At 42.5% G+C, this 18,062-nt stretch overlaps 1 protein-coding gene across 1 annotated transcript in view; it reads right to left on the bottom strand.

Moving 5' to 3' along the window:
* The window catches only part of LOC119249767 (cytochrome P450 7B1), a 195,114-nt gene extending 177,386 nt beyond the window's left edge, over positions 1 to 17,728 (bottom strand). Inside the window, exon 1 of the mRNA XM_054692223.1 lies at positions 17,557 to 17,728. Coding sequence (XP_054548198.1) covers positions 17,557 to 17,669 — 113 coding nt within the window. The 5' untranslated portion in view covers positions 17,670 to 17,728. The remainder of the gene's footprint in view (positions 1 to 17,556) is intronic.
* Between the last annotated feature and the right edge of the window lie 334 nt (positions 17,729 to 18,062).

Raw genomic sequence — 18,062 nt, 5'->3', positions numbered from 1 at the left:
AAGTCAGACACAGAAGGAGAAGTACTCCATAACAACACTCACATGAAGAATGTAAAATAGTCAAACTCATAAACAGAGTAGAAATGGGAGTTGCCAGAGGCTGGAGAGGGGGCCAAAACAAAAAGGTATAATTGAAAGAGCACAAAATTTCATTTACACGTGATGAATAAGTCCTAGAAATCTAACATACAACATGGTGTTTAGAGTTAATAATATTGTATCATATACCTAATATTCTGCTAAGAGGATGGATATTATGTTGTTTGTTAATATGAATAACAACTCATAAAGAGGCTAGTAGGAAACTTTTGCATGGGATGGATATGCTTATGATATAAATTGTGATGATGGTTTCATGAATGTACATCTATCTCCAAACTCATCAATTTGTATATATTAAATATGTACAGCCTTTTATATGTCAAAAAAAATAGGTGGTGGGGAACAAGATGGATTCTATATCCTGTTTTCCATCTGAACATAGGACAGTCTGGACACAGTGAACTTCAAACCCTCTGCTGAGTCACTAAGTGAGTACATGCAAAAGCCAGTAACTGGGTGGGCAAAAGAGGTATTTTTTTTTTCACACTGTCCCTAGTGATACAATCTAGTACAGAGGTAAATAGCAGACTATTACATGCTCTTTTTCTAGACTCAACATCTTCTGTAAGGTCCAAATGTGTATATTTATATCTTAGTTAGATTTCTACTGAAATGTTTAAAAATTGTATTAGGGCTTAATAATTTAATTCTTAGCAAAAAGCAATTGCATATATATGAATATTTTTGCAAGAAAATTTCAGAATAAGAAAAAAACCAGTATTATGTAGTTAGACTTGAAGTCGAACACAGCATTTGAACTGTAACTATGACATTGTAGCGCTATGATTTTGAGAACGTCATTTAAATAAGACTTTTTTGCCTCTATAATGAGGAAACTGAATATGAGGAGGGACTCAATAAATTCAATATAATAATGAATATAAAGTACTTGTCCCTATGTCTGGTAGGTACACAGGAAGTGCTTGAAAGTATTGACAATGATACCAACTCAGAAAACATTATTACTACTATATATTCAATATACAAGAATAGGGGTTATCAGTGATATTGGAGAAGCTAACCCTAAAGTGGTAACTGTCAATCCTAAAATGTTAATTCCTTCACAGCCTGCCTCAAAATAATGATACCACTGAAATGCAATATCATGATTTAAATCCTCACTGGACGTGACCAAACATGTCAATTTTTTTTCTGGGATAAAATGGTTTAGGGGTTCTAAGGTACAGTTATTAGAAAACAATGTTTTCGCCAGAAAACAGAAAAGATAGTCTCTAATGGTTGTCTAACCACTTCCCAGTATTGGTTTTAAATATACCAAAATGTATGTGATTCTACATGATTAACACAAACCAGGCTTTCACAAAGGGACTCTTATTTGTTAGATAAATGACAATGTTCACCTACACCAAGGAGATACTCGGTAAGCACTCCTAATGCAAATTCAACAACAAACCTGAAAATTAACAATACATATATTTTTTTAATAGAGGCATGTTTTTATTATTTATTTGTTTGTTTGTTTGTTTTGTTTATACATGCACTGGGTACAGTCAGAAGCGCCGGAGGGTCAGAGAATTCATCAGAGCCAGAGCGGGGAGCAGAGCAGGCAGAAGGACCGAAGCACACTGCTGAGGGGAGCAGCGGGCGGCAGGAGAGGTCTGCGCGCCATGTGGGACCTGCCTCCGGTGGCCGGCGAGCAGCAGGGGATCGAACCAGCCCGCAGCAGCCTTGCAGCCCAGCGCTCAACCGCTGCGCCACCGGGGAGGCCCAACAATACATATTTTTAAACTCAGAATTTTCAGAGGCAGAGATTTAGGAATTGACTACAATTTAATGATGTTCTCAGGTTTACACTAAAGATTAATCATTGCACCAATACCTTCTCCATTTATAAATATTCATGATAGGTTAGCTCTTGCCTAATAAAGTCTTTACTTTTTAATTAAAGCAACAGCAAACTTGATATGTATGATATTTGATATATCATCTTTGTAAGCAGTTTGTATAATTTGGTATCAATATCTACAACTCTATTCATATTGAAGGAGATAATTATTGCACTAACCTGTTCATTTACTCATTCATTCATTCATCTTTCTTTCTTGTAATGAATATTCATGGAGAACCAACTGAGCACCAAATATTATGCCAGGTGCTTAAGAACTAAAATAAATCTTCTGAAGTTTCTTTTTCATTATTATCAATTCTTTAGGATAAAGTCATGATAAATGGATTCAAAACCTGTTATGTTTGCAATTTTATTAGAATTCTATTAATTTTTGTATAAAGCAATTACAGACTTAATTAATCCTTTCCACTTTCCTGTAGACAAAAAATGACTCCATCCCAAATACTTCTGTATTTAAAAAAAAAAGCCAAAGCTATAAAAGTGAGCACTTCAACTATAAAAATGCATGATAGAATAGATGTCACCTCTTATTCACTAAAGTAGCTTTCTATAATTTTGTCCTTTGCCTTTCACAGAACAGTAACCTGAAGTAGTTTCAGTGGGATTTTACTTTAGATAAAGTGCAAAAATATTCTGCAAGAAGCAGTTAATCTTTCCTTTGCACTGATGGTTCTCTCTGCTCTACTATTTTTGGGAAATCAGCTCAGCACAGAATCCCTTTCCTTTAGATCCCTTCAAATTTTAAGTCATCCTCAGCTTTCTCCTCTAGACTGTGGACAACGGTAAAAAAAATAAGGGAAATAAGATATCTCCTGACCAAATCACACCTGGGTTACATTGCTGACAAACTGTGTCTAATTCTCAAAATGATTTTAAAGATTCATGGAGTTAGTACTGGCATTTAAAAAAAAAACAAACATTCAAAACCTACTTGTGAATTAATGGATAAGGTAGAAAGTCAGGAATGAACAGCCCATGACAATCTGTGAAGTGGAGGACCAAAATTTCTCAAATTATTATGTGTTAGCATAATGACAAAGACACTGCGTGCTTGGATAGGTTTGTTTCCTGCTGCATACGGGCAACTAGCAATGTCACCGAAGGCTTTGTCTTGCAAGTAGTGAAAATTTAATGCAAAGAGCATGGAGGATAGACTTTGTGTTACTTTTCTATGGCACACTAACAAAATATCATATGTATGGTTTATAATACAATAACTTTAATAGTTCTGCGAGCCAGAAGTCCAAAATGGGTCCCCCGGAGCAAAATCAAGGTGTTGGCAGGGCTCGGTTCCTTTCTGGAGAGTCTAGAAGAAAACCTATTTCCTTGCCTTTCCAGCTTCAAGAAGCTGCCATATTCCTTTATTTTGTCCTTCTTAATCCATTTCCCAAATCAGCAATTGTGAATCAACCATCTCTCCTGCCTCCCTTTTCCAGTTTTAATTTGTGATTACAGTAGGCCCATCCAAATAGTTCAGAATAATCCCCCATTTTAAGGCTAACTGATAAGCTATCTTCATTCAGCTATAATCTTCAATCCCCCTTTGACAAATTAATGAACATATTCATAGGTTCTGGGGATTAAGGTGTGAACAATTTTTAGGTTAAAGATTCTATTCTGTGCAGCACTGCTTTAATAGACTTAAAATCAAAAACCCAGTACTCCTGAGTAGCTCTGCAACCTTAGGCAAATAAATTAGTCTCATACTGTGTTAGTCTCTTCTGAAAAATATCTTAGTATTAGTTATATCATGAACAGGAGCAAAAACTAAATGAGATAATATATGCAAAATATCTAAGTACAGAGCCTGCCATAAAGCAGGGCCTTGGCATTGTTCATTCTACCTCCCTTTACCTTCCTCTCAAAAGTCATCATTGTAATGGGGTCAAGTTGGATTTTGCACCCAGGTCTATTTTGGCTCCATAGCTATGCTTTGCCTGATACTGCCTCCTACAAGAGGATCCCATTATTGGGAAGCACTAATCCATGAATGACTTCACATATACAAATGACCTACATTACCTTCATAAATACTCCAATAGTTTATCCTGATAAAGGTAAGAGATTTATGCAGAGCTAGAATAATTTCTGAATTGATATGGTACAACAGATGATAGATTTAAGGGGAAGGCTAATAATGTGATTACAAAAGAGTAATCATCACAGTTGACTCAATTAGTATCAGTACAGTTTATTTTTCAGAGTTCACATAGTGTTCTAATATTCTTTACCTTTAGGAACTTTCTTTTTAAGACCAACCCAAAGTTTTCAGCTTATTAAGGGAAAGTGTGGCACATGTAGTAGCTGATTAGTCCTTTAATCAAGAGCCACATAGTACCTGGTGAATCCCCCCAATCACCTCTTAAGTAAAAATCCACCTGTTAAAGTCAGCAAACTGTGAGTAGAAAATGACTTCCAGTTGCCCACATCCTTTTCCTATAATTTGTTGAGAAAAGGGGAAGAAACAAGAGAAACATCCACTAATGATGGCAACCTAGTTCTTCTCTAGTCAGTGGTAACAATGTGAGGGCTCTAGAGCACCGTGGGTCTTGTTCAGGAATAATTAAGCAATTAGAAAGAGAAAATAATTGACTCATGCAATAAAGTGATGTCAACAAATCAGCATTTCAAAACAGCTCATTATCTACATAAACTTGACCTCTAACAACTCAAAAAAAAATCACTGAATTTTTACTTTGACTAAAATTTCCTAACAGCATTCTTATTCCCTCCAATTACAGCATTTTGGGGGTGAAGGGATATGCATGTTGGGGGAGCGGGATGAGAAAGAGAATGAAACTCATATCACTTTTTTTCTAGCCAAACAACAGCTATAAGAAAAGGGTCTCTGGGTACCAAGGAAACCTAATGATACAACTGTCCTAGATGTGATTTCACACTTAACAAAATATGCTCACATTTCACATGCACTCTGCTTCTCATCTTGCAGGGCAGCTGTTACTTCCATTTTCTAGTTAAAAAAGATGACATAGATTAGTCAGACTGGTCAGTGGTCAAAGTTTGTGAACTCTTTGGATCTCCTCTTGAAGAGTTATCCTCTTCTGAGCTCTATTGTTGAGGACTTTTCCTAGTTGAAGACTTCTAAGGGTTCACTTCTATTTTCACAATCCAGTATTCTCCATTAGAGCTTCCAGAAGAGTCTTAAACCTGCCAACACCTTGATATGAGGTTAGTAAGTGTAGTGTAAGGTAAAAAATGTATCAACTTTTTCTGCCCTCCCGCCATTAGGATTGATGATGGAACCCTGTGGTCCTGAATGCATACCTGATGGCGGGCACCTGGAGTAGGGTGTGGGCCTATGTAGGTGGGTACACCTGGGCTGAGAGACTGGGCTTATGAGGGCGGTGTCATGGGGACACCAGCAGAACAGCAGAGTGAAAGAGAGAGCGAAGGAACGAAACAGCAAAGAGAGAGAGCTGCACTAGCAGAAAGCAGAGGCGACAAGAGAACATGGGAGAGCCCAGGAAGAGTGAAGACTCGCCAGGGGCTCTGTAGCCTGCCAGCCTCCCGGCCGCCCGGCACCCCTGCCTGTCGTGTACCTGGTAAATCCCAATAAAAGCCTGAAAAAGCCACCGAGGGCTCCAGGACTCCTCCTTACCCCATCTGCTTGAATCACACAACCTGCCCTGTGCCCATCCTGCCTCTACATTAAGACTGACCTTAAGAATGGTAATAAGTTTGTTATCTTACGCCACTAAATTTGTGGTAAGTTGTAACAGCAGCAATAAGAAACTAACACATTTTCAGACCTGGAGGTGGCATGCTGCTGTAATAAATACCCCAAACAACTGTAGAAATGGCTTTGGAATTGGACAATGAGCAGAGGTTGGAAGATTTTGAGGATGATAGAAAAGTCCTAGGTTGATGAGTGAGTAGTAGAAAAATAGCTGTTAACAACTCTCCTAATAAGGACTCAGAAGCAAGTGGGGAATATAAGCAAGTGTAGGGTAAAGAAAATGTCAGGCTTTTCTGCCCTTCCGCCATCAGGATAGATGATGGATCCTTGTCCTGAATGCATGCCTGATGGTGGGCACCTGGAATAGGGGGTGGGCATATGTAGATGGGATTCAGCTGAGCTAAGACTGTGCTTTTAAGGGCAGCGTCACGGGGGGGACGCCAGCAGCCCCAGCAGCAGCAGCAGAACCTGAAGGAGAAGCCGACGCAGAAGCAGAGAACGCCAGAGAGCCCAGATAGAGTAAAGACTTGCTGGGGGCTGGGAGGCCTGCCAGCCTCCCAGCCCCCCAGCCAGCACCCCTGCCTGCCATATGCCTGGTGAACCCCAATAAAAACCTGCAAAACTACTGAGAACTCTGACTCCTCCTTTACCCGATCTGCATGGGATCAGAAAACCTGCAACTGTATCCAGTCCTGCCCTCTACAATTGGCGTAAGTCGGCAAGATCCATGCAGACGGGTATTGGAGCCCTCCAAAGACCTGGAGGGACTAAGGAGTAAAAGACTGCCTGTGACGACGCTGGAGGCGCCATGGCGGTATAGAAGATGGATACGTCCACGAGCTACAGGATGAGACCTGGCGTGAAGGAGACGCCCGAAAGGACCAGCCAAAGACACCGGAAAGGACCAGCCAACGACACCAGAAAGGACCAGCCAATGACCCCTGAGGCAGCAGGCCGTTGCTGAAGTAGGGAGAGGCCAATGGACTTGGACTGATGGACTGATGAACTGATGATCTTGGACTGACAATCCCGCCAGAAGGCGGAGGACCTTGGCAGGTTATGTTTTTTTTTTTTTTTTGAGAATCTGGGGGTGGCCAGTGGGCCTTGATGGCCAAAAGCAGCCTGTGCATGCCCAGCAGCCAGGTGGAGGAGAAAAGCCAACTAAGGCAGCAAAAGCTGGTGCTGATGCTAAGTTGAGAAGCCCTAAGCGGCTGTTAAGCAGCCTGGGTATGCTGAAGCACTGTGAGTCTCGTAAAATCACCTGTGGGTGATGCCCTGCTCATTCTTGAGTGAGGGTGAGGAGCTGAGGAACCTGTCCTTGGGGGACGGGTGGGGAACGTGGCTTGGGGTGGAGCCCAAGCCGAATGCAGAGTTTGGATCCCGACCCATGTGATTGTGCAGTGGGTTGGCCTGAGTGCAGGGGTCTGCGAGTCGCATGGGTGGCCATGAAGGCCGAGTGTTGGAGCGACTGCAGACAGAAACCCTGAGGGTTGGCGATTACCCCCAACAGAATAAAATTGCCAATCCCAGAGCTAGTGCATCCTGGGGGTGGATGCTGTGTGTGCCTTGTAGCCGAGACTACAGCCAGAGAAGGCCCAGGAAGCCTTACGGCTCCTGGTGTGATATAGTAGATGCCGTGAGTGATTCCCCTCCCTCATATGAGCAGTGCCTTCGGCAGCAGATTTGGTGGCTTATCTGCTGGTACCAATAATTGTCTTTTGCGCTAGGTTGGTGCCCTGCCTGGACTTATTTGTGTTCTGTTGTATTTTGTTATATTGTATTTTGTTATATTTGATGTATTTGCTTTTGTGGGTCATGGCTGCATTGTTTGTTTGCTTAGAAAATTGTATATATATGTATAGACTGTATGGCAGAAAATCCTGAGGGGGTGGACTGTAGGGTAAAGAAAATGTCAGGCTTTTCTGCCCTTCCGCCATCAGGATAGATGATGGATCCTTGTCCTGAATGCATGCCTGATGGTGGGCACCTGGAATAGGGGTGGGCATATGTAGATGGGATTCAGCTGAGCTAAGACTGTGCTTTTAAGGGCAGCGTCACGGGGGGGACGCCAGCAGCCCCAGCAGCAGCAGCAGAACCTGAAGGAGAAGCCGACGCAGAAGCAGAGAACGCCAGAGAGCCCAGATAGAGTAAAGACTTGCTGGGGGCTGGGAGGCCTGCCAGCCTCCCAGCCCCCCAGCCAGCACCCCTGCCTGCCATATGCCTGGTGAACCCCAATAAAAAACCTGCAAAACTACTGAGAACTCTGACTCCTCCTTTACCCGATCTGCATGGGATCAGAAAACCTGCAACTGTGCCCATGTCCTGCCTTTACAGCAAGGAAAAATAATTTCCCTCTATTCTTCTAGGTTCTTGGCTGAGAAACCCCATAATAAAGATAGGTGTAGTAGCAGGAGGTCACGGAGAAGGATCTCTATGATCTGAGAAGATGGAGTAAAGGAGGAGTCCTGGAACCCTTGGTGGCTTTTCAGGGTTTTATTGGGATTTACCAGGCACATGGCAGGCAGGGGTGCTGAGGGGGTCAGGGAGGCCTGCCAGCCTTTACACAGCAAGTCTTTACTCTTTCTGGGCTCTCCAGCATTCTCTGGTGGCCTCTGTTCTCCCATTCATTCTGCTGGCATCCCCGTGATGCCACCCTTATAAGCCCAGCCTTATCCCAGGTGTACCCACTTATGCACGCCCACACTACTCCAGGTGCCCGCCATCAGGCATGCATTCAGGACCACAGGGATCCATCATCACTGTTAATGACGGGAAGGTAGAAAAGCCTGAAAATCACTTACCCTACAATAGATAAAACAAACAATAACATGTATACTTTCTGTATACATCTGTATACGTCAGAAAGACCAAGGAAGACTTAGTAACTCAACAGAAGGACTCACATACCCCCTTAAATAACATCTTCAGCTAGAGATAAAAGGTGTTGAGGAGAAAAGGGGAAGATCAATCATGGGAGATTACCAAGGAAGGTACAATGAAAAGGGCATGATTGTGATGCAGAGTGAAGTTGCTGCACTGACAAAAGCTTCTAGAGGTTGGTCATCCCTCTCTTTCTGGCACAGTGAGGGAGACATCCTTACAGATGGAGCGTTTTCCCTGATAAATGAATTTTCTTTTACAAAAAGATAACTTCTATTTTGTTTTTCTTCCCCTATGCCTGCTGTTTCTTCAAAATAACCAGCTCAAAATAATCAATATGTGCCCTGTATTTTTGTGGAAAGCAAAATTTGCAAAAAAAAAAAAATCAACTTGGATAATTAGCTGAGATTTCTAAGCAAGTACTGAGATGGCAGCGCAGAGCCTTCTTGCTGCAAGCAGTAGAATGTGAGAGAAAAAATACAGATAAAAGGAAGAACTTAAGCACAAAAGAACCAGGACTTTGAAGATGTGGGGAATTCTCAGCTTTGTGATTGAGGATATGTAACGCAACCAAGCCATACCGGGTAGATTCATTAACGGTTCTAGCAGGCCTGTTGACTTCATGCTCTCCGCCTTCTGTAGTCGCCACAGTCCATCGTGCTCTGTCACTCTCCGCTGCACTCCTCCATACACTCCACCGTACTCCCCCATCCTCGACACCGCACTACCACACTGCATTCTGCTACGCCACCCTTATAAACTCGTCTCTCGGCCCAGGTGTACCCACCTTCGCATGCCCACACCCCACTCCAGGTGTCCGCCATCAGGCACGCATTCAGGGCCGCAAGGATCCACCGTTAAGCCCAATGGTGGGAGGGCAGAAAAGCCTGATACTTTACCTACCCTACAGGATACCATGAGGTTCTGGGGAATTTTTATGTTCTCTGCCTGCCTCTCCCTCACCCCCATAGGTTTACCCAGATTCTTACCCATACCTGATTTAGATGATAACTTTTTTTTAAAATCTTTTTTTTTTTTTTAAGATTTATTTATTTATTTATACAAGCACTGGGTACAGTCAGAAGCGAGGGAGGGTGAGAGAATTCACCAGAGCCAGAGCGGGGATCAGAGCAGGCAGACTGACGAAGTACACTGCTGAGGGGAGCAGCAGGCGGCAGGAGAGGGCTGCACGCCATGTGGGACCCTCCTCCGGTGGCCGGAGAGCAACTGGGAATAGAACCAGCGCTGCAGAGGCTGCGGGCAGCTTCTTCGCAACCCAGCACTCAACTGCTGCACCACCGGGGAGGCCCATAGATAACTTTTGAACTGGGGAGACTTAGATGAGATTTTTGGACTTTGAGTTATATAATAGGTTAAGACTTTTATGGGTATTGGGATGAGTATTTTGCATGTAAGATGGAGATAAATCTTTGAGGATCAGAGGACTATAAGAGGCAGAATTATGTCCCCCAAAATATCCATGTCTTAATTCTCCAAACCTGTGAATATGTTACCTTTTGTATAAGGTAATATAAGGTATACCTTATACAAAAGGTAATATATTTGCAGATGTGACTCACTTAAGAATCTTAAAATGGGTGGATTATCCTGGATTATCTGAGTAGGTTCAATATAACCACAAGAGTCCTTATAAAAAAGGAGGCAGGAATGTTGGAGTATGAAAAAAAAGATTTGAATTCTGGTGGCCTCTAGTAGATGGAAGAGGTAAAGAAATGAATTCTCCCCTAGACTCACCAAGAGAAGCGTATCCCTGCTTACACCTTGACCTAGGCCAGTGTAGAGGGCAGGAAGACCACAGTGCAGGTTTTCTATGATCCAGCAGACTGGGTAAAGGAGGAGTCAGAGTCCTTAGTGGCTTTTTGCAGGTCTTTTTATTTAGATTACCAGGCAGACAGGCCTCCCAGCCCCCAGCAAGTCTTCACTCTGGGCTCTCCGGCCTTCTCTCAGCTTCTGCTTCTCTTGCTTCTCTCTCGGCTTCTCTTTTGGCTTCTGCTGGCGTCCCCGTGACACCGCCCCTAAAAATCCCAGTCTCAGCTCAGGTGAATCCCATCTGCCTATGCCCACACCCTATTCCAGGTGCCCACCATCAGGCATGCATTCAGGACTGCAGGGCTCCATCAGCTATCCTGATGGCAGGAGGGCAGAAAAGGCTGACATTTTTCCTTACCTTACAACCAGTAACACTGGTGTCCAGCAATGTGTGATTAAAAACTCTATGTTACTGTTTCCTCTGCATTATATTTTTATGATTTATTTATTTATGCATACAAGAGCTGGGGTATAGGCCAGAGATGCAGGAGTTGAGAGGATCCACCAGAGACAGAGTGGGGAGCAGAACAGGCAGACTAACTGAAATACACTGCTGAGGGGAGCAGCGGATGAGACTGGAGAGGTCTGCCTTGCCATGTGGGTTTCTCCCTGGCCAGCTGGGGATTGACCACGTGCTGCGGAGGCTGTGGATTGCTTCGTAGTGCGGTGCTTAACCCCTTGCGCCACCAGGGAGGCCCTGCACTATATTTTTAAGCCACTTTCCCCTATTCATTTTAAACCTTCTACAATAGTACTGTTTAAAGTGTTCCTCTTAGAAACATCACTTAGTATCTTTTTTAATGCGATTATTTAGAAGAATTTAACACTTTGTGTTTATTTTATATTGTTTTGGTAGAACTAGTTTTTTGTCATATAAAAAACTGGGGGATAGAGATAGGGAAGGAATACCAGAGATGTATTTCCTTTCAAGTCAATTTTGTTACAGACTCTGTTTTAATACATTGTCTTCTATAATAATTTGTGAAGTATATATATTTAAGTCTATTATAAATGATTTTTTCCTCTGTTTTTATTATTTCTTTTTGAGGTGACAGTAGTAAATAATGATCTTTTAAATCATTATACCTGGTTATTGAACAAAAATATATCTTATTCTTACTGACTGTCTGGAAATGAGGTTCCCGGAGCCAATGAAATCATATGTTTTAAGTTAGAATCCTTCTATCCCCAACCCACAATGCTGGTTTTGCCAAAGGAAATAAGGATCAGCCTTTAAAAAAAAAATTCTCCAATCTTTGTTTTAAATGTATCATTCTTTCTATATTATAAAAGAAACACCTATGTGCTAATTAAAAATACATATAAGTATAAAAATAATTCATGTCTATAAAATCACTTTTACAAGTCTGGATTTGGGTTACAGACAGGTTGAAGCAAGTTGAATTAACCTAGCTTTTCCATAGATAACAAAATATTTTATCTAAAGATGATTTAAATGCACGGAAGAACTGGGTCAACCCCTTAGGAACTGGCCATTTCCAATGAAGCTACTTCTGTCAGCAAGGTGGCTGGCAGCTGGAACTCAAGCAAAAGCAATATCAGCTGAGGTATCAGAGTATGGGGCTACTGATGTGGCTGGAAATCAAGGGAAAAAAAAACAAAACAGAAAAAAATATGCACATAAACCCTGCTCAAGTTCTCAGCCAACTCTAGAAGTATACGTCTGCAGGGAGAGCCAAGAAAATCTTAGGGAAGGAATCGGCTAGCACACTAAAAGGACCGAGCAGAGATTTCAGCTTCTCCACCACTGGAAGAATGAATTTAGTGTTTAAGTGCTGTCAAAGAAGAGAAGCCTGGTAAAAATCTCACCTTTATGAAGGGTAAATCTTATAAAGGGTTAAAGGTCAACATTCTTTTTTTTTTTTATAGAGGCATGTTTTATTTATTTATTTATTTTATTTGTTTGTTTTGTTTATACATGCACTGTTTTGTTTATACATGTCAGAAGCGAAGGAGGGTGAGAGAATTCACCAGAGCCAGAGCGGGGAGCGGGGAGCAGAGCAGGTAGAAGGACCGAAGTACACTGCTGAGGGGAGCAGCAGGCGGCAGGAGAGGTCTGCGCGCCATGTGGGACCCTCCTCCGGTGGCTGGGGAGCAGCCGGGGATCGAACCGGCGCCGCAGAGGCCGCGGGCAGCTTTGCAACCCAGCGCTCAACCGCTGAGCCACCGGGGAGGCCCCAAAGGTCAACATTCTTTAGGAGAAGACAACAAAAATCCAAATGACTGGTCCCATCAAATATGGAAAAGTATAAAGATCAACTAAAATTTTCACATAGTACTGGTGGAAGTGTATGATATGTCTAATTTCATTGGAAACATGTCAACTTTCCAAAGTGATTGTGGTATAATAGTCTACACTATGATTCATCAAACTTCTCCTAGGTTTTAAGGTTTAAATACAAGAAAAAAAACTAAGTTTATATCTACAAATAGTCTTTAAAAGAATATTTACAGCAGTTTTATTCATAATAGTCCTGAACTGGAAACAAGTAAATACCCATAATAGAACAACAGATGACCAAATTGTGTTGTTTAATTGTAAGTTAAACTACTCTGCAATGAATGAAATACTGATACATGTAATAATATGGGTGAATCTCCAAATCTTTATGTTGAAAGAAAGAAGTCATACACAAAAGGAGATACTGCATAATCCCACTTGTATGCAGTTCAAGAACAGATAAAATTAGGGCCTCCCCTGGTGGCGCAGAGGTTGAGCGCTGGGTTGAGAAGCTGCCTGCAGCCTCTGCAGCACTGGTTTGATCCCCAGCAGCTGGGTGAGGGTCCCACATGGTGTGCAGACCTCTCTTGCTGCCTGCTGCTCCCCTCAGCAGTGTACTTCGGTCCTTCTGCCTGTTCTGCTCCCTGCTCTGGCTCTGGTGAATTCTCTCACCCTCCTGTGCTTCTGACTGTACCCAGTGCTTGTATAAATAAATAAATAAATAAATAAATAAATAAATAAATAAATAAATCTTTAAAAAAAAAAAAAAAAAAAAAAGAACAGATAAAATTAAACCAGAACACAGGAACTGATTAGAAAGGGGCATGAGGGAACTTAATTATCTGGGTAATAGTTCTAGAACTGTACAAATTTATGAAAATGCATTAAATTGTACACTTAAAATCTGTACATTTCATTGCATATAATTTTATCCCCTAAAATGTCTGAGGTATTTCCTTTCACCCTTTTATATTAAAGAAAAAACTGGGCCTCCCTAGTTTCCTAGGGGTTAAAGACAGTGCTATCAAGCTATCAAGCTATCGCCAGCCACTGCAGCACGAGTTTGATCCCAGGCCAGCCAGGGAGCTAACCCACAGGGCACAGCAGACCTCTCCTGTCTCGCTGCTGCTCCCCTCAGCAGTGTATTTCAGTAGATCTGCCTGTTCTGCACCCCACTCTGTCTCCGGTGAATCCTTTCACACACACACCCCCTCCCTGCACCTCTGGCTTACACCCCAGTTCTTGCATGCATAAATAAATAAATAAATCTTTAAAAAGAAAAACAACACAGCAGTCCCTGACATCAAGGAGTCTGCTTGGCACTCATCTGGGACACTATGCTCTTTTGTTAAATACAAACAATTTCACAAAACATTAATGCCAAGCAAAATCACTCGGTGACCATTATAAAGACAAATACAAGATCAATCCTCAATCATGTATACATATTTACAAAATCATGAGTACGCTCTAAATTAGTAAAATGACCAAGCATCCCCTAAGACTTGAAGTTTGTTGTTTATTTACCAATTATATACTTAGCCTCAATCCATTCCTCCTGGCTTACAGATGACAGCTATTAAGAGGTCCGATATAGAATAGCCCACATTTCTGACAGCATCTTACAACAGAGCACAGCCTTGCTTCCTGATTCCTCCCCTAAATCATACAACACCTGCCCAATTCTCATGAATAGGTAATCTCTAACACTCTTTTACTGAAAATGAATGGTGTTTGCTTCTTATTACAATAATTCAACTTAGCTAACCGTGTGTCCGTAGTGGTCTTTGGCTGGAGGTTTTTGACACCCTGTTTTGCATATGAACTTATTCTGGTTTGCAGTTTTTTTTAGTTGGTATATCTAGAATAGGACTTTCCATATCTTCATATAGTCTACATTATATATCTTTGGCTACATAATTTTCTAATGTTTGGATTATGCTAGAATTTCTTTTTTTTTTTTTTTTTTTTTTTTATAGAGGCATGTTTTATTTATTTATTTTGTTTGTTTGTTTGTTTTTTTGTTTACACATGCACTGGGTACAGTCAGAAGCGCGGGAGGGTGAGAGAATTCACCAGAGCCAGAGCGGGGAGCAGAGCAGGCAGAAGGACCGAAGTACACTGCTGAGGGGAGCAGCGGGCGGCAGGAGAGGTCTGCGCACCATGTGGGATCCTCCGCCGGTGGCCGGGGAGCAGCCGGGGATCGAACCGGCGCCGCAGAGGCCGCGGGCAGCTTCGCAACCCAGCGCTCAACCGCTGCGCCACCGGGGAGGCCCTAGAATTTCTTTAAACCAATATATTTTGGAAATTTCATTTCCCCCACTTACTTTCACAGTTTTAAATAGCCCTAATAAACAATGCTGTGGTTAAATCTTAAGAAACTTCACCGTTACTTCAACATGAGAAATTCCTTTAAATAACATTACTGGAATCATTGGTTCAAGGAATATGAAAACCTGACATGGAAAGATATCTAAAATGCATTATAAAATGGAAAAAGAAAGTTGAAATGCAGAATGTATTTTCCTACATTTTTATTAACATATTCAAACATACTAGTGTAAGCATAAAAAAATCTATAAGAACATATAAGGATGCAGCACTATCAACAACAGCTAGGACATGTATACAGCCTAAGAATCCATCAGTAAACAACCAGATCAAGAAGATGTGGTATCTTCACACCATGGAATACTATACAGTCATAAGGAAAGATTAAATGCAGCCATTTCCAACAAAAGCAAGGGAACTTGAGGGAATTATATATAGTAAAGCAAGTCAGAATGACAAAACAAGTACTAGATATTTACAAAGAAGAAAATTTGATAAAGCAAAATGCTCACAAAACTACTAGACATTAGAAGACACTGTGAGAGCTCTGATGTTGAGGGAAAAGGGGGAGAAAGAAAGGGACAAAGTGATAGAAGGGATGATAGCAAGGGAAGAAAAGCTTCTTTCCCCAAAAGGATAGAAACAATAAAAAGAAAAAAGAATATAGGGGCCTCCCTGGAGGTGCAAGGGGTTAAGTCTCAGCACTATGAAGCTATCGGCAGTCTAATCTCCAGCCAGGGAGTTAACCCACATGGCACAGCAGACCTCTCCTGTCTGGCCCTCTGCTCCCCTTAGCAGTATACTTCAGTAGATCTGCCTGTTCTGCTCCCCTCTCTGTCTCTGGTGAATCCTCTTACCCTCCTGCACTTCTGGTCTACACCCCTTCTCTTGTATGCATAAATAAATAAACATTAAAAAAAATGAATATATGTGACTCTCACACATACACACACACATACTGCTTTCTTAATGTGGTATCATGAAGAGCATTTTCCTAGAACATTAGAGTGAAATGTCCAAGGATAAAAAATAGTAACAAGAACATGACTCTTTTACTGGGACAAATGAAGTTATGTTTTATACACTGAGATTAAACTTCTCTAGGCTGCAGTACCCTGTAGGTTTGTAGAATTAGAGTGCTCCTATTAGGAAGTAATTAAAAATTGAATACCTCAGCAAAATGTTGTTTATTTGTATAGAGAAAGATAAGCCTATTCTCAAAGCGCAGAGGGGAAAAAGTCTACTTTGCCCTTTAACTTTTCCAACTGCTCCAAGGTCCACATTCTTACCCCATTATCATCAGTGATCCAGAATGCCCTAGTCAACTTACCTGCTCCAGCCCTGCAAGTAAAGTGGGACTAGAACAAATAGCTTTTTTATCTACCTTTCTTTAAAGATATACCTAAAAGTACACCTTAACTGATTTTGGGTGACACTGAGGATAGAAAAGAAGGTGTAATCTACATAAAACCAAGTAAGAAATTTAAAGTGTCCTAAATCCTCATCTTGAGCTCTCAGGCAAGATCAAAACCTTTGGAAAAGGAAAAAGGCCAGACAACAGGGCGCATTCCATGCCCTTTGAAACTCATACTTCTGAAATACATTCTCTGAAAACTCACATGGGATGAAAAGTAAAATCTCCCTTCTAGAGTATTCATCCATGGACATTTTGGAAATTTCCATAAACACTTGCATGCAGTACAAATGGTGCTATTTTCACAAAAGTATAAAGAAAAAACCCACATCACATCACTCTCACATGTATCTACAGATACATGTGTATGAATACCTACACATACTCATTACATGTAGGCATGTGAATGCATATGTGAGATATAATTACAAAGTAGCAATTACCACTGAATAAAATTTACATGCTTTGTTTTTCAAAAGCTATGAAGAGCCTGGTAGTATCAAAAAATTACTTACGCCTTAAAAAAGGGAAAACAGTGATTTCAAAGAAAATGATTTTCTTTTGAACTTCTGTTTCTATTGACAAATTTCAAATCAGAAGTGATTATTGTTTTTGTGCAAAAAAAGTATAAAGCAGATGCGTAAAACACACTCTCTAAACACATGCAGCATTCACAAAAATCCCATGAAGTACTTTTATTTCGTTTTTTTTTTCAAATTAGATAAAGTGAGGCACAGCGAGCCACCGGGTTATTGTTGATATCCTATATTGGCATTTTCTTTAAACCTTTCACATTTAACTGGACGAAATGTAAGAAAATTCCCCTCCCTGGTAGGCCACCAAGCACCAACTCACGGTCACCAGGCACCAAAATGTGTCTGCTCGGAAGCCGAGCGTGATGCATAATGCAAACTGCAAACCTTGGGCTTATTACAACCTACACTGGAGCCGCAACTCGCATCCCTTCCCAACGCTTTAATATGTATGCGTATGTATGACAAAGAGGCAGAAGAAGCCTTAGTTATGACGCACGACCCCCAAAGACGCCAGTGCCCCGCAGCAAGTTCTATCTGCGCTCGAATCACCGAGGGGCTCTCCTCGCCTTCTGGGTCGCGCGCGGGCCGCGGGGCCCAGAGCGCATGCGTGGCCGGAGCCGCGGGGCCGCGCGGCGGGGCCGGCGGGGCGCTTACCTGGTGCGCCCGGGGCGCAGGCACAGGGCCAGGAGCAGCAGGGCGGCGACTAAGGCCACGGTGGAGAAGCTGAAAAGCGGCTGCAGCAGCAGCTCCATCGAGAAGGGGCCCATGTCCGCCGCCACGTCTACCGCCGTCCAGTCCGCGCGGCCGCTTGGGCAGCGGGGGGCGAGCTGAGCGGCTCGGGCGGCGGCTCTGCGGGCGTCTTAGGCTGCGCGCCCTCGGCCCCGGGCGGGAAGGACTGACCTCCGCGCGGTGCTGGCGGAATGTCACCGCGGGCCCCGAGGATAAGTCGCAAAGTTCCTGGACTCCCCTCCCCCGGCCCGCCCACCCACGCGCACCGCCCTGCTCCGCGACCGCCTACTGCCGGGTCTGTTCTGGAAAAAGGCGCCCTGACTTCCTCCGGGCGGGAAGAAGGACCAAAGAAGGGGGGTGATGGGGGTTAGAATTTCCCAAGGAGTCTCTGAAGGCCTGGAGGAGGGGGATTTCTGGTCTGAGTTGGAAGT

The sequence above is a fragment of the Talpa occidentalis genome, unplaced genomic scaffold (genome assembly GCF_014898055.3).
Source record: "Talpa occidentalis isolate TD23 unplaced genomic scaffold, MPIMG_talOcc4v2.1, whole genome shotgun sequence".
NCBI lineage: Eukaryota > Metazoa > Chordata > Mammalia > Eulipotyphla > Talpidae > Talpa > Talpa occidentalis.
Note: the sequence above shows the minus strand (reverse complement) of the source record. Positions and strands in the feature narration are given on the sequence as shown.